The 20,431-nt window shown below is 38.1% G+C and overlaps 1 protein-coding gene across 6 annotated transcripts in view; it reads left to right on the top strand.

Moving 5' to 3' along the window:
• The window catches only part of IFT80 (intraflagellar transport 80), a 144,443-nt gene that overhangs the window by 105,015 nt on the left and 18,997 nt on the right, over positions 1–20,431 (top strand). For all 6 annotated transcript variants that reach the window (XM_019023796.3, XM_055381922.2, XM_063704339.1 and 3 more), the window contains 6 exons: positions 10,569–10,633; positions 13,820–13,955; positions 15,604–15,751; positions 17,055–17,226; positions 18,745–18,834; positions 18,937–19,109. In XM_019023796.3, coding sequence (XP_018879341.1) covers positions 10,569–10,633; positions 13,820–13,955; positions 15,604–15,751; positions 17,055–17,226; positions 18,745–18,834; positions 18,937–19,109 — 784 coding nt within the window. The remainder of the gene's footprint in view (positions 1–10,568; positions 10,634–13,819; positions 13,956–15,603; positions 15,752–17,054; positions 17,227–18,744; positions 18,835–18,936; positions 19,110–20,431) is intronic.

The following is a 20,431-nucleotide window of genomic DNA, read 5'->3' as shown; positions in this document are numbered from 1 at the left end:
CCTTTGGCTGAAATTAGAATGTATGTGGTGAGGACCAGAACTATTATAAGTAAGTTTGGAGATAAATCTGAGGGAAATTGAGCTGTTACATCAAAAGTTACCAAAAGTTTATTTTTATATAGTGAAATTTTAAAATACTTACATGATCTTAATGAATACTTTATATCTATTTAGTGGCTTCCAGGCAGTTTTTTTTAGGATTGAAATTTATTTTTATTTGATTGTGATAGAAATAGTTAACATGAGATCTACCTTTTTAACAGATTTTTCAGGGTACAGTTCAATAGTGTTAACAGCATACAATACAATATAGGTACAATGTTAGACAGCAGATACCTGGAACTTAATTTATCTTGTGTTACTGAAATTTTATGCCCTTGATTAGCAACTCCCCATTTCCCCCTCCCTGCTGCCTCTGGCAACCGGATCTGCTTTTTGTTCCAATAAATTTGACTATTTTAGTATACCTCATATAGGTGGAATCATGCAATATTTGTTCTTCTGTGACTAGCTTTTCAGTTAGCATAATGTCTGTCAGGTTCATCCATGTTGTTACATGTTGCAGGATTTCCTTTTTTCTTTGAAGACTAATAATAATCCATTGTACATATACACCACATTTTCCTTATCTGTTCATCTGTCAGTGGATATTTAGGTTGTTTCTACATCTTGATTATTGTGATCAGTGCTGCAATGAACATGGGAATGCAAATATCTCTTCAAGATCCTCATTTCAGTTCTTTCAGATAAACACTCAGATGTGGGATTGCTGGGTAGTTCTATTTTTAACTTTTTTTTTTTGAGATGGGGTCTCACTCTTTCGCCCAGGCTAGAGTGCACTGGTGCTCCACTGCAGCCTCAACATCGTGGGCTGAAGTGATCCTCCTGCCTCAGCCTCCAAGTATCTGGGCTACAGGCAGGCAGGCACCTCCATGCCCAGTTAATTTTTGTATTTTTAGTAGAGACAATGGCTCACTATGTTGCCTGGGCTGGTCTCAAACTCCTGAGTTTAAGCGATCCTCCCACTTCAGCTTCCCAAAGTGCTGGGATTACAGGCGTGAGCCACCATGCCCAGCCTATTCTAATTTTTTGAGGAACCTTCGTAATATATTTCACAGTGGCTGTACTATTTTGCATTCTCACTAGAAGTGGGCAAGTTTTCCAGTTTCTTCACATCCTCACCAACATGTTGTCTTCTTAAAGCAGTAGCCTAACAGGTTTGAGGTGGTATCTCATTATGGTTTGATTTGCATTTCCTTGATGATTAATTACATTGAGCATCTTTTCATTTACCTGTTGACCCAAACATATGTTCTGTCTGTCTTAAAATCAACTCTTGATTATCTTTGGAAAATATTTAATCTTGAAATATCTGCCCCGTTTTATTACAGGAGCTGATCTCCCCAACTATCAGTTAGATAAATCATTGCTAAGCAGCCCCTAAAAAGAAAAACACTTTAGAAGTAATGCTAAAATAATTATCTACTTTAAAAAATTATTTTACAGACTGCACCTTATTTGCGTGTATGCCTTTTCCTCCACTAACTCTAAAAATTAGGGGGCTTACTGGAGATACGGAGAGGATAGTTCTGAAAGCCTCCCTCAAGAGTTTAGGGAAATTCTTAGACTGGGAGCTTAGCTTAGCTCCCAAAGCAAGTGCTTGTGACAAATATAGGTTCTTCAAGACTTCTCCGTAGTTCTCTGGTATTCTGGAACTTTGAGTTGAATATTTTACAATAAGGCCACAAATTTGTAACACCGTATTGATGACTTACTTATGGAGAATCTCACTTGTTAGTAATTAATCTTTTTCTACTCCAACTGAATGTACTGTAATTCAATTCAGACACTGATTACTCAGAGTTAGTGCGATGCCAAAAGTTGGCTGGACATGGTGGCTTACACCTGCAGTCCCAGCATTTTGGGAGGCCAAAATGGATGGATCACTTGAGCTCAGGAGTTTGAGACCAGCCTGCGCAACATGGTGAAACCACATTTCTACAAAATATACAAAACTTAGGCAGGCATAGTGGCACGCCCCTGTACTCCCAGCTACTTGGGAGGCTGAGGTGGGAAGATAGCTTGAGCCCTCTTGAGGCAGAGGCTGCAGTGAGCTGAGATCACGCCACTGCACCACAGCCTGGGCATCAGAGCAGGACCCTGTCTCCAAAAAAGAAAAAAAAAGTTAAGGACAAAGGCCTGCCAAGACTGACCTCACTTCAGATGCCAGCACTAGTTTTGTGGGGGTGGGGGTTCCCAAGGGCACTTGCATTTCTGACCAACTGGCTAAAAATTTGGGGACCCCATCAGCCCCTCAAGTTCAATAATTTGTTAGAATGACTCAGAACTCAGGAAAGCACTATATTTATGATTACAATTTTATTAAAAAGGGTAGGCCTTGGGTGAGGCCTGGAACTTCTGTGCCTTCATGGAATCAGGGTACATCACCTTCCTGGCACATCAATGTGTTCAACAAGGAAGCTCCACTGAGCTTTGAGTTTTGGTGTCTAGAGAATACTTTTGGGGTTTGATTACGTGATTAATTAGGCATGATTATTTAAGTCATTGGCCATGTGATTGCACTCAGTTTCCAGCTCCCTTCTTCTCAAGAGGTTGCTAGTGGGGTAGAGGGCTGAAAGTACTCAACCCTCTGAACATGAGATTGGTCTTTCTGGTGACCACCTGCTATCCTGAAGCTATCTAGGGGCTCACCAGAGTCACCTTATTAGGATAATAATGGCACTTCTATCACTCAGAAAATTCCAAGCATTTTTGAAGCTACCTGCCAGGAGCCCAGGACAAAGACCAGACAAATTATTTATTAAACTACAGACCACCCCCTGGCCTATGACCATGGATCCCTTATGGCAAAAGGATCATTCCTGTCAATAGGACCAGCATGAATATGCCTAATGTTTGGAGGAATCAATATTGGGTAGAGATAGGAGGCTTTTAATTCCATTCCCAGTACATTTGATCATCACTATCAGTATTATACTCTTGCCAACAATTCCAGTGTTATACCATATTGTAAAGTAAGAGTCAGAAGACACTAGCGCATTACTAGAGTTCTACTAGTCATTAATAATTAGTCCAGTCCATCATCATGTTCTGTGACCAAGTTGTCTTCAAGTTTAGGCCTCTGAGGTTTATAGGATTCCATTCAAGTTTGTCAAGTTCCAGGCAGGAGAGGTCTCAGCAATATATGGCTTCATCTTTTCATGTATCAGCTATAATTAAGCTAAGAAACAATATCATTCTTTTGCTCTGAGCCTCTTTTCAAGCATTAATGTAATATTTTACTTATTGCATAACCCATTTATTCATTTCTTTACTCTCAGCTATTATTTCTCCTATCCATTTGTATAGAGCAAACAGGCTATTTCCGCTACCAGCCAATAAAGCTGCATTCACTATTAAACCTAAATTCTCCAGATGGAGTGAAGACACAACCCATCCTATCAGGTCCTTAGGAATTTTGACGTTAAGGCTTAAAAGTATAGTTACAGTTTCTTTCTTGGGAACCATCTCTGCTTCTGGCATTTGTAGTGGTAGCGCTGGTCTTGGGACCGTGGTGTCAGGTAGGAGAAGGTGATATAAGGAAGAAAGAAAAAAGTGTTTTGCCATACCAGCGTCCTCCTTTCTCCTCCCCCTCTCCCTGAGATCCATCAAAAAAACAAAAGGAGGCCGAGGCGGGCACATCACAAGGTCAGGAGTTTGAACAACCTGACCAACATGGTGAAACCCTGTCTCTACTAAAAATGTAAAAATTAGCTGGCCATGGTGGTGTGCACCAGTAATCCCAGCTACTCAGGAGGCTGAGGCAGGAGAATTGCTTGAACCTGGCAGGTGGAGGTTGCAGTGAGCTGAGATCGCGCCACTGCACTCCAGCCTGGGTGACAGAGCGAGACTCCGTCTCACAAAAAAAAAAAAAAAAAAAAAAAGGAATCTCTCTAGTGCAGGAATCTATATCTCTTTGCTTCTCTATTGATGAATCCATACTCATGCTGGTAATGCAAGCCAGTTCTTCATACTTTCCCCTGTTTTAGAAAACCACTGTTTTAACTTGCCATTCTGATTCTTTACCAAACCATTACTCTGGGGAAGATATCTCTCTGCCCATTGTTGGACATTATGGATTGTGAGGTATGTTCCTTGGTCTGACGAAATGTGACTAGGTGGTCCAAATCAATGCATTATGTTCTCTGCTGGTTCTTTTATAGTTCCCTCAGTATTTGCCAGGCTACCACTGGTTAAGTAAAGCCCAGTGCAGACTCGGCATCTATTCATGTCAGGACCCTTTTGTAGCCCTCCAGGGCTACTGGCATGAGTCCAAGTTTCCAGCTATGTGTAGGGCCTTCCTCTGAGGGAATCTGCCCTATAGCCATCTGCAGTCTGTCATGGGCAGACAGAAAGTTCTTACTGGTATTTTGTGCCTCAGAGGGTTTGAGAGGAACATTTCTAGATTTAGTTCATCTCTGCATTGCTGCAGCCCCCAGTGTCCACTTGCTTCATATACCCAGGGGGCCACCTCAGGCAGGCATCCTGAGGTATTTGCTCGTCAATTCCAATCACCTTTTGAACCTTGAAGGGGAAGTCTCCCGATAGGCATTGATACGACATACCTTAATGCACCCATCAGATTCCCACAGTAAGTTCCTTGAGGCTGTACCCTATATGGGCATCCCTATAATAGGCCAGTTTTCCATTGTCCTTCTTGCCTGACCATGTGACCATGGCCTGCGAGTTAATAAAAACTCAGATATCGAGGCAAACAGCATGCAGTGCAGCCCACCACGCTTATTTGTTTTCACCTTCTTCTGTCAGAGGAATGGCCTTACAAATAAAATGTTGTATGTTCACAATTGAACTGCTATTCATAAACCAAGCAGCTATTTGTTGGTTAATTGAGAGCTGTTTATAGGCCACTGTCTGAGTGTCAACAGAATCTGGCAGCAACTCAAGTGGTTCCAAAGTCCATCAGAGCAGGTAGACTCATGAATACACTGTGTAACTTTTTGCATTTCCCAGTAATGTGTTCCTACTCAATACATTTCATTTTATTATGAAACTCTTCTGGGCATTGCCTTTCCTAGTAGAATGTGTCTCCAGTATCACCTAAGATACTATGGGTACATTAGATTTCAAGATTATTTTCTATTCTTCGGTTATAGGGGCAGTTTCAATTAATGTCAAATAGCAAGCTAGTAATTGCCTCTCAGATGGGTATTCTCTAGTCCAAAATCCCAGTAATTTTCACTGAGAGGTGTTCATAGGCTTTCGCCTGTAAGTTCCAATCTGTATTCTACCCAGCGTTTTTGTATAGAGAATTCATCCATACTAGTTCATATACTGATTGATATTAAAGGCCTGTTGAACTAGAGTAATCTTATTGATTCCCATTTTGCATTCCTAATTAATATTGCTTAAAGGGTGGATTTACATGCTCTCTGTTTCACATTACTTGATAGAGGAAACGCTCTCCAGTCAGACATAATATCAGTCCGCATAATATATCCTGGTAAATGAGACACAACTACTTAACATAAAGCTCGTTTAGGGCCAGATGTGGCTCACATCTGTAATCCCAGCACTTTGGGAAGCCGAGGCAGGTGGATCACCTGAGGTCAGGAATTCAAGACCAGCCTGGCCAACATGGCGAAACCTCGACTTTACTAAAAATACAAAAAAATTAGCTGGCATCCCAGCTATTTGGGAGGGTGAGGCAGGAGAATTGCTTGAACCCAGGAGGCAGAGTTTGCAGTGAGCCGAGATCACACCAATGCACTCCAGCCTGGTCAACAAGAGCAAAAACTCCGTCTAAACAAAACAAAACAAAACAAAAACAAACAAACAAACAAAAAAACACCAAAGCTTGTTTTAAATATACGAATTTTCATCCAAAACTTTCGCCTAAATCCCATTAGCTCTTGCATTTCTATATCTTCTCAATCTAGTTATGACTCCCATTAGGACTTTCTTTTTTCTTTTTTTTTTTTCTTTTTTTTTTTCTGTTTTTGAGACAGTCTCGCTCTGTTGCCCAGGCTGGAGTGCAGTGGCATGACCTTGGCTCACTGCAACCTCCTCCTGCCAGGTTCAAGTGATTCTCCTGCTTCAGCCTCCTGAATAGCTAGGATTACAGGCATGCACCACCACGCCCAGCTAATTTTTTGTATTTTTAGGAGAGACGGGGTTTCACCATGTTGGCCAGGCGGGTCTGAAACTCCTAACCTCAAGTGATCTGCCTACCTTAGCCTCCCAAAATGCTCGGATTACAGGTGTGAGCCCGGCCCCATTAGGACTTTCAGTAGTAGGTGGGGGAGGTGTTCTGGTCAGACATAATATCTGTTCCCATGAAACATTCAGGTAAAGGAGACACAGCCTGTTCACATAAAGTCTGTTCAAACTCTCCAGTTTTCATTCAAACTTTCACCTTAATTCTACCAACCCTTGCACTTCTGTACCCTCTCAATTTAATTGTAGTCTCCTTTAGGGCTTCACCAGGGGGTTTTGGACCAAAGTACATGGCACTTTTGCATCAAGATGTCTAGAGTCTTCTCCTCTCCACCCCCTGACCATTTTGCCTACTCATGTGCTTAAGGTGTTGGGTCCCCAGCTCAGAATTGAGCCAAGGAACCCAGGCTCTTTCCTGAATCTTTTTCTTGATTAAATTGGTAGACCATTGCTCCAGGTAATTGAAGGTCAGGTTTCTTGTTGCCATCTTTGCCTTTCTGCTTTCCAAATTCTTCCAAACTAAGATGAATAAAGCAGATTTGCTTAGCACTCTTAAATGTTGGGGCACTAGCAGGACCGCCGCATTGGTCCACCCAACCTCTGTGTTTTGATCTCAGACTTCCACCCTGCTACGATGAGTCCCTTGACTCTCCCCTTTCTCTTTCCCTTTCATTTCACCCCCATCAGCGTTTGCTTTTTCACCTCGTTTCTTTAAAAAACAACCAAATAAAACTTTTGTTTTAGGTTCAGGGTACATGTGCAGGTTTGTTACATAGGTAAACTTGTGTCATAGGGGTTTGTTGTACAGATTATTTTATCACCTAGTTACTAAGCCTAGTACCCAATAATTATTTTTTCTGATCCTCTCCCTCCTCCCACTCTTCACTCTCAAGCCCCCAGTCTCTGTTTCCCTCTTTGTGTCCATGAGTTCTCATTATTTAGCTCCCACTTATAAGTGTGAACATGTGGTAATTGGTTTTCTGTTTCTGCATTAGTTTGCTAAGGATAATGGCCTCCAGCTCCATCAACGTTCCCACAAAGAACATGATCTCATTTTTTTTATGGCTGCACAGTATTCCATAGTCTATATGTACAACATTTTCTTTATCAAATCTGTTATTGATGGGCATTTAAGTTAACTCCATGTCTTTGCCATTGTGAATAGGTGTTGCAGTGAACATTCGCATGCGTGTGTCTTTATGGTAGACTGATTTATATTCCTTTGGGTATACACCCAGTAATGGGATTGCTGGGTTGAATGGTAGTTCTGTTTTTAGCTCTTTGAGGAATTGCCACATTCCTCTCCACAATGATTGAACTAATTTGCCTTCCCACCAACAGTGTAAAACTATTCCCTTTTCTCTACAAATCACCAGCGTCTGTTATTTTTTGACTTTTTAATAATAGCCATTCTGACTGGTGTGAGATGGTATCTCATTGTGGTTTTGATCTGTATTTCTCTATTTTGTTCATATGTTTGTTGGCCACATGTATATCTTCTTTTAAGTGTCTGTTCCTGTCCTTTGCCCAGTTTTTAGTGTTTTTTTTCTTGTAAATTTGTTAAGTTCCTTATAGATGTTGGATATTAGACTTTTGTCAGATGCACAGTTTGCAGAAATTTTCTCCTATTCTGTAGGTTGTCTGTTTACTCTGTTGATTGTTTCTTTTGCTGTGCAGAAGGTCTTAAGTTTAATTAGATTCTATTTGTCAATTTTTGCTTTTGTTGCGATTGCTTTTGGCATCTTTGCCATGAAATCTTTCCTTGTTCCCATGTCCAGAATGGTATTGCCTAGGTTGCCTTCCAGGGTTTTTATAGTTTTGTTCGCTGTATTTTCTTTTTTCGTTGTTTTTTGTTTTTGAAACGGAGTCTCGCTCTGTCGCCCAGGCTGGAGTGCAGTGGTGTGAGCTCGGCTCACTGCAAGCTCCGCCTCCCGGGTTCACGCCATTCTCCTGCCTCAGCCTCCTGAGTAGCTGGGACTACAGGCGCAGGCTGCCACGCCTGGCTAATTTTTTGTATTTTTAGTAGAGACAGGGTTTCACCATCGTAGCCAGGATGGTCTCGATCTCCTGACCTTGTGATCCGCCCACCTCGGCCTCCCAAAGTGCTGGGATTACAGGCGTGAGCCACCGCGCCCGGACTGCGCTGTATTTCTTAATAACTGTTTAAAGGTTTTTTTCCCAGTTTGGATGAGTTTCTAGACACTTCCCTCTGTCTGTCCCTATTCTCTTAGGGATCATTTTAGTCTTTTTCATGATTTGTTTCAGCATAACTTTTTCCTTTGAAAATGACTCTGAGGCTAGTGCCTGTTCCTTGAACTGGCAAGAATCCAATATCTTTCCCAACACATTCATTCCTTCAGTAGGGGCCCTGAGACTAGAGGCCATAATTTAGACTGGCCAGAATTTATATTTGATTCATCTCTTCCTTTCATTTTTAGCTATTATATTATAGATAGTAATTACCAAGAGATTGTATATTTCTCTTTTTTCTTACTGTTTTGCATTTTCCTATGCATTTAGTGAGCCAGTTCCCCAGAAGATATATGCATCATCTCTAAATTTCATTGGTAACTTTTACCTCCAATAACTGATTGCAGCATAGCTGGTGTTTCATACCCTGGGTGACCCCATGGCCATGGAGGAATCAGAAGTTCTTCATCCCCTGCCCTTTCATCCTTTCTCTTCCCAAACCATATGTTTCAGTAACCTGATACCAACTATTCCATTTTCACCTCGACTGGGTATACTGCAATTCATTTCTACACTACCCGGAGTTAACGTAGACACCAAAGCTTAAGGGCAGTCTTCCACAAGACTGCTCCTATTTCAGATGACAGCCACAAGTCTAAGGCTCCCCCAGCCCCACTGCAGCTGCCTACTTTTCTGACCAACTGGCTATAAATTCTGGGGTTCCCACAATGCCTTCAAGTTCGATAATTCACTAAAATGACTCACAGAACTCAGGAAAGCTATACTTATTATTACAGTTTTATTATAAAGGATGGACACAGAGTTTCTGTGCCCTCTCCTCTCAGGACACATCACCTTCCCAGCTCATCAGTGTGTTCACTAACCAGGAAGCTCCGCTGATCTTTGGTGTTCAGAATTTGTATGGGGTTTTATTACATTGGCATGGTTAATTAAATCATTGGCCACATGATGAACCAGTCTCCAGCCTGCTTCCCATCTCCAGAGACTGGGAACCTGAAAGTTCAGACCTTCTAACCACATGCTTGATCTGATTATCAGCCCCTATCCTGAAGCTATCTTGGGGCCCACCAAGAGTCTCCTCACTAGCAATAATAAAGATACTCTAATCAGTCAAGAAATTCTCAGGGTTTTTGAAGCTCCAGGACAAAGACCAGATAAATTATTGATTGTACCAGAGTAGCATATTAATGACAGAAAACTGAGCAGCACATAACACGTTGCCTGGCATTATAGTAGACATTCAACATGTTTTTCCTTTGCGGAATATGATGGTCTATTGTTGGGGCTTAGAAACTGATACCCCAAAATATGGTGCTTTGACATGCTGTGCTGAAGTTCCCTTATCTGCCTCAACTTCAGACCCACCAAAGAAGACAACAATTCCCTCTGGTCCCTTCCCTGAGTTTTCCTTAACTAAACTCATATTGCAGGAAGAAATACAGAAAGCTGTCAACACACCTGGGCAGACTTTTGTCACAAACCATTGTGTGCTCTGTGGGCCCAACAGACTGTTCCAGGCCACTGTATGTTCTTCATGCCCACTGAATTCCCCTAGAAATCATTTACTACCCCTTCTAAAAACCATCCACACTTCCCCATCTCCATTTCCCTTAAGAAGGGGAAGAAGTGGCTTTTAACCATCTGCACCCCATTGTATGGTAGGGTAATCACTCTCTGATTCTCCCCCATGCAAGCTAATAAATTTGTATGCCATTTCTCCTATTAATCTGCCTTTTGTGAGTTGATTTTCAGCTAACCTTCAAAGGACAAAGAGGAAGTTTTCCTTTGGCCTCTATACTATGGTGTTATATTAGTTTAAATCAAAGTTATCAGAATTATAAATTACATTCACATTTGGACTTCCCATTGTTGAGCCTGTGGAGCATTAATGCCATACCATTAATAAAAATTCTAATTAGGGAATGTGTTTTAGGAAGAAGTTTTCAGTTTTATTGTTTTCATAAGAAATGTGACCACATTAATAAATTAAAATTGGATGCTGCTGCTCTCTCTGTGGTCTAGAGAGTTAAATAATTTCTTATAAGGATTATAATAGTTTCACTGAATTTTACCAGTAAAAAGTCTAATATAACATATTAATTAATGTTCTACTTTTTTTCAAGTAATCTTCCTCTTTGAGGCATCAACTGGAAAGCCGTTAGGTGATGGAAAGTTTCTTTCTCATAAGGTAATGGACATTAACTACTTCTAATGTAAATAGCCACTATTTATTTATTTCCTTTTCAAAATTAATGTTTTCATTTTAAAGAGGACACAAAGGAATTAGTTTTTTATTTAAAATCAATGTGCATTCTCCATTGACTATTTTGCCTAAAGATGTCACAGTTAAAGACTAAGCACTGGTAAAGTTTGTGATAGGAAGCTATACATGCAAATTAGTTGAATAAAAGGATCTGACTTATATGTCTGTTGTCAAACTCTTCACTGTTTTTCAGTTACATATTCTTTTTTGATTAAAATTTTAGCATTTATCAGTAAATAAAAATGTATTTGTGTTTCTAAGTATCTTGCAGTTTTCTCATTGACCTGTTCTTAGCCAGCATTTTCTTTAGGTTTCAAGACTGTAGTAAGAAATCTCTATACAAAGTACAAAAGACCCTGAATTGTAAGTTGTTTATTGGTTTCTGATTTCTAGCCTTAGAAAAAGAAGCACATTGCATTGAGTTATCCTTCTAAATTGCTGATATATTAGGGTCTAAAGACACTTTTAGTTTTATTAATACTTCTAGTGAACTGTTACTCAAAATTATATATATATTTTTGTAATTATTAGTTTGTTTGTTTTTGGTAGAGACAGGGTTTCGCCATGTTGCCCAGGCTGGTCTCGAACTCCTGAGCTCAAGCAATCCACTCGCCTCAGACCCCCAAAGTTCTAGGATTACAGACGTGAGCCACCATGCCTGGCCCTAGCTTTAAATTTGAATAACAAATACATTCATATGGTTCAGAAATCGAAAAGCATTAAAAAGTATACAGTGGTAGCCTCCCTACTATACCTATTATTCATCACTGTAGTGCCTCTCCACCAAATAAGTAGCCATTATTATTAATCTCTTATATATTTTTCCAGAGATTTTTAGTGTATGTATCAATAAAACTGATATATGTTCTCTTCCTCCCCTTTTACAAAAATGTAACAAACAATTTTACACTTTGCTTTTTTCATATAATACTGTCTTTCTGGAGATAGTTCCATATCTATACATAAAGTGCTTTCCCAACCCTTTTTCCTCCCACTGTATGGTATAACATTTTATGTATGTATCAGAATTTAAACTGTTTCCAATCTTTTGCCATTAGTATTACAGTATTGCAAAGATGAATTACCTTGCATATACATCTTCTTGTACATGTGCTAGTGTAACTGTGGAATTTATTCTTGAAATATTGTTGCTGGGTCAAAGGATATGAGAATTTGTAATTTTAATAAGTATTGTGAAGTTATCTTCCAAAGAGAGTGTATCAGTTTACCTTTGCACTGGTAATATATGAGGTGCTTATTTCCCTATAACATCTCCATTATTGTCATTTTTAATCCAAACTATATAAGCAGAGTTTTTCCTCTTCAGTAAGATTAAGCATATCAAAAGGAGTAAGTGTCTCAGCTTTTCAAGATGCAGTCATTTTTGTTAGTAGGATTGAAAGGAGAGTCAATTAATAAGCTTAAATATTTATTTTAATGTTATAACTCTTTCTGTAACACTTTTCCTAAGTGTAAGAATTTCCTAATTTACAATTAAAATAATTTAATTTACAATTAAAATTAAGACATTTATAATTTCCTAATTATAAGAATGGAAGTGTCTTCTACATGTCACGCTTCACCCAATTACCCAGTACATTTGTATGCAATACAAAGGATTTTTAAATTTTACATTCTATAAAATAATAGAAAAATCACCCAATCTATTTTATTTTATATGTGGAAGAAATTCATATCCAGGATCTTCCCAATAACAGAGCCCAAACTAGAACTCAAGTCTGTGTATTAGTAAATGAATATTAATTAGTGTAGGGCAAGGGAGACGGTTCTAATGAACACAAAACTGCTTTTATGTCCCACTACAAAGAGTAACCCAGGAGGAATAGAACATATGTGGAGGTGGTAGGACTTGACAAGAGGAAAATGGGGGAAGCCCTGCTGAATGAAGTGGGGGAGCCCCTCTTCCCCTATGTACATAGGCATTATTATAATTACTATCCATCTTTGATTTTTAATTTCTTAGGAGAATCATATCTGTTTAACAGTGTTTTTAAAAGAATACACTAGGTTCTGATGATGATGATGATGACGATGATAAGCAATTCTTTACTGTAAAGATCAGATTCTCTGAAACATTTCCATTTTGAAAATACCTAGAGTTATATTTCATGCATGCCTTGATATATATGAAACCAAATTCTTTTCTTTCTTAAAATATAAATTATGGTATTCCAGAAAGAGTTGAACTTTTTAAAATGTATTATGAACTGGTATATGACTGATTCATCAATTTGGATAAAGGTGTATGTGTATTTTGTTTTACTTTAAAAAGTGTTTTTTATAGTACATTTTGATACAATGACTTGATGTTGTGGTCATTATTCTGGTTGAATTCACAATTCCTACCAAAGTCTTCAGACACTGTAGGAAGTAAATAAATCTTGCTTGGTTTGAATTAAAATGAATCTATATTAAAACATTTTCAAGTTATAGTAAAATTCATCTCACTAGCAAATGAAAAGCAGTGATCTTGGAGTTAGAAGTCTGAGTTGCAAGTTTAGATATACTTGACACTGGCTTTTTCTGAGCAAAATCACTTAGTGAATATGAGTCTAGTCTTCTGATTTGCAAAGTAAGTATAGTAATACCTACATTACAAGCTTGTTTCCTATTTTGCAAGAATGAATGTGAGAGAATCTGTAGAATTTAAGGCCCTGGACACAAGATGTATTTCCACATATTTCCAAAATTTTTTTTACAAATATTTAAGATATAGTTGTTAGGCAACTTATTAATCAAAATAGACCTCTCATATGATACTCAGAATTGCCTGACCCTTTCACCTTGACTACGAAAGGTAGGACAGGACAGATCGAGTGTTTCTCAGCCTACAGAATATGAAAATACATATTATTTTATTGTATTTTAAGAGGTATCTTTTCCTTGGATGTCAGGCAAATATACTTCAGTGCAGCTTTTGAATGATTAACATATTGGCAGTTTAAAATTATTTAACAGGGACATTTTATCATTATAAATGGGTAAATGACATTTAATTGATCTTAAAGGAAATGATTTTATAATTAATTAAAATGATCTTATGTCAAACACTAAAACTAACCCAGTATTTACATTTTAAAAAAATTTTAGAATGAAATCTTGGAAATTGCTCTGGATCAAAAAGGACTTACCAATGATAGAAAAATTGCTTTCATTGATAAAAATAGAGATCTCTGTATCACTTCTGTGAAACGATTTGGGAAGGAAGAACAAATTATCAAGCTTGGTAAAATAATTTTAATACATTTTAAGTTTTAATGGTCAACTTTCTTATATTTGCTGTAATAAATAATTTGAATGAATCTGGAAATGTTTTAATGTTTTGATTTTGTAATACTTCTTAGCTATTTAACCCTTTTTTTAAAAAAGTAGGAGTGAAAGTTTATTAAAAAGCTTTATTTTTAAATTTTTATTGTGTTTTATTGAGACAGGGTCTCACTCTGTCACCCATGCTGGAGTGGAGTGGCAAAATCAAGGCTCACCAAAACCTCCGCTTCCTGTGCTCAAGTGATTCTCCTGCCTCAGCCTCCCAAGTAGCTAGGACTACAGGCATGTGCCACCACATCCAGCTAAATTTTTTTGTATTTTTGGTAGAGACAAGGTTTCACCATGTTGCCCAGGCTGGTCTCGAACTCCTGAGCTCAAGCCATCCACCTGCCTCAGTCTCTTAAAGTGCTGGGATTACAGGCATAAGCCACTGGGCCCGGCCTATTTGAAAGCTTTAGAGCAGGAAAGAAAGGAAATAAAGTAAACTTGGTAGAGGGCAAGCAGGCAGCTTAAGAGATCAAGTGCACTGTTTGATCTTTGACTTGGGGTTTTATACTTTGGCATGCTTCTGGGGAGTTGCAACCCTTCTGCCCTAATTCTTCCCTTGGGTGGGCTGTCCACATGCATAGTGGCCTGCCAGCACCTGGGAGGGGCCACATGCACAGTGTGTTTACTAAAGTTATACACATGCTCACTTGAGGCGTTTTTCCCTTACCACTCCAGTGTTTCTAGAGGAAGTTTGTATACCAGTTAAACTCCTCCACCATTTTGCCTGTTAGTCATGTGTGAGCCCACTCACCTAGCTCTTGAGATCTTATTGAGAAGCTACTGATTTCCAGTTTCGGTGTTTATATTGAGAGACTACCTTTCCCTGGCACTGGCTGCAACCAATTATTATTTTAGAGAGACAGCTTAACAACAGCCTGACCATCACCTGATGGTCACCTGACATTCCTGGTGCTGGTGGCAGGGGCCTCTCCTGACTTGCTCATGTCTGCCTGACTACCTGCTGTAACATTTCCACCCTCAAGAGTCCAAGACCCCAATTCTATGGGGAAAATGGACAAAAGTCAGTCTTCTGTAACTGCTTCCTGCTGACAGAGGGGCAGTGGTGGTTATTCTGTGGATCTTGGCCTCTTACTAGCTGTCAAGGCAGGGTGGCTCCGTGGGTTGGTGAAAGCAGTATGCAGCTAGGTCCAAGGGAGACAAGGGAGGACTTCACCTCTGTCATGTCCCACTGATGGGCAGACTAGGGGTCCCCTGTAGAAGAGTGACTCTTGAATATTGAGGGGACGGTATTCCTCACTGAGGATCATCTGGAGCTTGATGGCCTGAGGGCAAGAGGATTAACTTATTAGCAAGTCTTTAGCTGCTGCAGCTAAAGATTTGCAAATTAAAAATATAAGGGTTCTAAGTAAAGCATTCAAATATTTCTGTAAATTCTTGTGTGATTGTTTTGTGTGTGTTTTTCACCATTATAGAATCAGAAAGTAGAGTCATATCTACCAGAAATTATATGGGATTTTGTTTGTCAGGCATTTTAAAGATCTATTTTTAATTCTTACATATTAAAGCTAATAGCACATTAACATTCTTTTTAAATTAAGGAACAATGGTGCATACTTTGGCATGGAACGATACATGCAATATCCTTTGTGGACTTCAAGATACTCGATTTATAGTGTGGTATTACCCCAATACAGTTTATGTGGACAGAGACATTTTGCCTAAAACATTATATGAAAGGGATGCAAGGTAACATTTTACTGCGTATAATTCTGTTTTTTAGTAAATAAAATTCTAATAGAGTATCGTGTTTTGGCTTCTATTTTCAATCCTGCAAGGTGTTCTACACATCAGTCAGATTTATTGATGAATAAATTGTTCGGCTAAAGCTAGCTTGAGACTTAAGTGACAGAATCAAGTTGAAAGTGTGGTATGATATGAATTATTTATTTGTCCCTTATATGAATATAATTTTCAAGCTTAATATTGTGTAATGGTAGCTCAGGTAGTTTTCTCAGTGTGATCAAGTGATTTTAGTCTAGGCACTCTTTAAGATTTTTCAGGATGCACAACCTTGTGACAACTACGCAACGCTGTCACAGATTATCATTGACGTTAACACTTTCAAGAATGTAAATGTCTCTAGAATTGAATTTTTGGTTGATATTAAAAGTAGGAAAAGACCAAAGTTACTGAAATTTTTAAAAATTTATATGCTTCAGAAAATCAAACCATTTATATTCCTAAATTCTCTAAGAAATAGCAAGGAGATCTCTTATTCTTGACAAAATAGGAATACAAAGGCTTCTTAATTCTAGACCTTAGCTTAGTTTTCAAATCTGTTTTGAGTTTGTTTTTAGTATTCAAATTCAAAACCTTAACAAAACCAGAGAGGCATCAAAATAAAACAGTGTATTTTTAAAAGTATTTGGACTAATGAAAAAAAATTAGTCTTTTTATTTAAAGGTCATCTCTTTTTACTTATTTATTTTTAGAGTCAAGGTCACACTCTGTTGCCAAAGCTGGAATGCAGTGGTGTAATCATGGCTCACTGCAGCCTGGCCTTAAGTGATCTTCCCAAGTAGTTAAGGCTGCAGGTGTGAGCCACTGCGCCTAGCTCACCTCTTTTTATTCTGAGAAAATAGTCTTGGAATTTAGTTTACTTTTTAATGTTTTACCCTTTAATACTTTTAAAAGCTAAAGCTATATAAATTATTGTTGTGATTTATCTTAAGCCTCAGGGAAAAAAAGATGATTTCAAATGCTCTTAGGAATAGCCCTCAAATATGTAATAATTTTTGCTACTTTATATACCAAGTTATATTCAAATGTTTACATTCAAAGTTAATTCCAGGGAGAATATGTATTCAAATAAATACATTGAAATTTTTTTTGAACATATACATTCTCCCTGGAGTTAACCTTTGGGGGTGTGCCTTTTGGAGATTGGAGACTCCGTGTATATTTCACGGTCCACTCCCCAGATTTAATATACATGAAAAATTTTGCTCAGAATACAACTTTAAATTGTACTTTGCTTTTCTTTCAACAGTGAATTTAGTAAAAATCCCCATATTGTGAGTTTTGTTGGAAATCAAGTAACTATTAGAAGAGCTGATGGCTCCCTGGTTCACATCAGCATATCACCATATCCTGCTATTCTCCATGAATATGTAAGCAGTTCAAAATGGGAAGATGCTGTGAGACTTTGTCGCTTTGTTAAGGTAATTTACATTTTAGATTCATAGTTGTATATATATTTCATAGTAGTTTACCTTTGTGCAAAATGAGTAATGATAATAGGCTTAAAGGCTGGAAAAATTGTGAATAAGATCATGTCTTTTTTTATAAGTAAAGACATGAGCAATACAGAGGAATACATGTTGCTGTGTGATTTATTCTCTGAAGATGCTATAAAAATGTAAACTGTTTTTCCATACTGGCACATATAAAAATCTTCTGTGGAAGTTTTCTGAAAGTCAGGTTCCCAAGTTCTACTCCCGTAGAGATTCTAATTCATTATATCTGGATTGAGTCCTGGGCATATTTTTTAATTTCCTCAGATGATTGTTTTGTACAGCTAAGGTTAAGAATCTCTGCTTTCGATCAGCCTTTTTCCAACTTGGTTGAATCTAGTATTTTTCAAACATGTTTGACTATAGACCTTTTTTATTGAACATCAGTGAACATTCCTTAGAATACACTTTTGTGAAATGACTTTTAGATGCTTTTTTTAACAATGGGTTGTTGGTGGTGAATAGCATCATTGTCTGGGGTAAATACCCGGAGTCTGTCATCTCACACCAAGAAAATCAAGGACGGACACATGTGGGTAGGTTAAGGAATGGAAAGCGTAATAGGCAGAAGAAAGGAGGAGAGCAGCTCCTTGCCAGAGAGAGGAATCCAAAAAGGGAAAAGTGGTGGACTGCAGCAGATTTCATAGGCAGGCTTGAGGAGGCCGTGTCTGATTTACATAGTGCTCACAGATTGGTTTGACCAGGTGTGACATTTACATAGCACAGGGAAGGCTGGTTGCCCCACCCTAATCTTATTATGCAAATAGACTTTCCACCTGGCCAGTGCCATCTTGTCTACTCCTTACTGTACAGATGGCTGGCAAAAAGAGAAGATGGAGCTGCTGTTGGAACATCCCTAGTCCTAGGTAGTATATTGCTATGGGCACAACTACTGGCATTCATTCATGCAAGCTTCCAGCTTGCTTGTTTATATCTGCAGCTCTATTTTACAGGCTGCTCTTTGTTAGAAAAGAAAATGATTTGGGGGCTGCTTTTCATTAAAAGGAAAACCTTATCGTAAAGGACTTCTGTACCCTCACTATCTGCCTAAGTAATTTCTTCTTAACTGGTATATCAGTAGCAATCTACCATAATATCATTGTCTGAGAACTTCACTATTTCTTTGGTTCCCTATAAATTACATTTTTTGACACCTCGTCAAAAAGACTGGAAGGTTTATAACCTTGAGTTATTATTTTAAATTCAGAAATAAATCCTTAATAACTCAAAATTGAAAATTTCATTCAAAAGTTTTCTGTGTATTAATATATTTTAACAAAATGGCCACAATGAAATTCCCACATTATTAGTTTTTTTTAATGCCCTGCTCAGTAATTTTTATTTTTTAAATTAAAATATCATTTTAGTATGAGTATTTAAATCACTGCTTATTTTAAGGCAGTTCAGTCACATAGTTAAGATAATTGTTCTCATACTTTACTTTAGGAGCAAACCATGTGGGCTTGTCTAGCTGCTATGGCAGTTGCTAATCGAGATATGACTACTGCAGAAATAGCCTATGCAGCAATTGGTGAAGTAAGTAATTAATGTTTACATATATGTACATGTGTTTTTTCTTAGCGTAATTTATTATATTTCTGTTACTGTCTACTTCAATATTTTTCTTTTCTTTTTTAGATTGATAAGGTTCAGTACATCAATTCCATAAAAAATCTTCCATCTAAAGAATCAAAAATGGCCCACATACTACTGTTTAGTGGGAACATACAGGAGGCTGAAATAGTACTTCTTCAGGCTGGCCTTGTTTATCAAGCAATCCAGATCAATATTAATCTCTACAACTGGGAAAGGTAATAAGAATGCTTTCCATCAATTCCAAAATCTGTTTGACCTTAATGTGTTTTTCCATCTACCACTTAGTAAATTACATTTTCCACTATATTTTAGTTTCTTAACACCACAGAAGAATTTATTCATATTTATATTTGTGAATAGTTTGCAATTTATTTCTTCTCTGAACTTTTGACTGATTAAAAGTTGGGGTGTGAAGATGAGAGGCTAGGGTGTTTCCTAAATTTTTGTTTTAGCAACTGGAGAGATCATGACACCATACCATTTGCAGATTTGGTAGGGAAGATATTGAGTTTCATTTTAGCCAAGTTGAATTTGAAATACTCGCAAAAAGTTATAATCGTTGATTAAATGGACCTGGAGCTCATAAGAAATATCTGAACTAGAGGTTTAGATTTAGGAGTCATTAGCAAATGGATAGTAGTTGAAGCAAGAGAAATGGATGCAATTGCCTGGGGAATGTGTGGAATGAAAAGACATCCACTACATTATGAGATGGATGAAAGAAAAGAAAGACACCAAATGTTATTCCATAAAGCAGTCGGACAAGCAGAGAAAAGAACCAAGAGAGATGTGTAGTACTAAGGAAGAAAGAGGAAAGGACTGGTCAACAGCAATCAACAGCCTTACATTAGGCTCTCGGACAGATTGCTTTCTGAGGCAAAGTGGCATGCTGCTCTTCTCTGTGACATAAGAGGTTCCTCCCACTCATTCTCTCAGGTACATGTCTCCCAGTGAACAAAACTATAGTTTTTATGTACTCCTGATGTAGTTTGTTATGGAATTGACATATTTTTCCAGGTTTGAAGTGTCTTTCATGATCTTTGTTTCTGCCTGGGCTGAAAAATAACCCCTGTATCTGTCAATTACAAGGCTCTTTAGTTAAACTTCCTTAGATTAGAATTTCTATAGATATTTTATCTCTGTCTTTCCCTTGACTAAAAGTAACAAAAATGGCAGACGGTTAATTTTATGATTGACATACTGTAGTCTCCTTATTTAATTTATGGCTAATGATCTATACTATTCATATAATTTAGCTACTCTATTTTTGTCCCTTATTAACACAAATTCATTGTTTATCTGTACAAAGGATCATGAAAGATGTTTTTCATTCTATAAAAATAAATAGGCTGCCAGGTACAGTGGCTCACATGCTTGTAATCCCAACACTTCGGGAGGCTGAGGCAGGTGGATCACACGGTCAGGAGTTTGAGACCAGCCTGGCCAATATGGTGAAACACCGTCTCTACTAAAAATACAAAAAAAGCAGCTGGGCATGGTGGCACACGCCTGTAATCCCAGCTACTCAGAAGGCTGA

Source organism: Gorilla gorilla, chromosome 2 (genome assembly GCF_029281585.2).
Source record: "Gorilla gorilla gorilla isolate KB3781 chromosome 2, NHGRI_mGorGor1-v2.1_pri, whole genome shotgun sequence".
NCBI lineage: Eukaryota > Metazoa > Chordata > Mammalia > Primates > Hominidae > Gorilla > Gorilla gorilla.
This window is presented reverse-complemented; position numbering and strand designations above follow the sequence as displayed.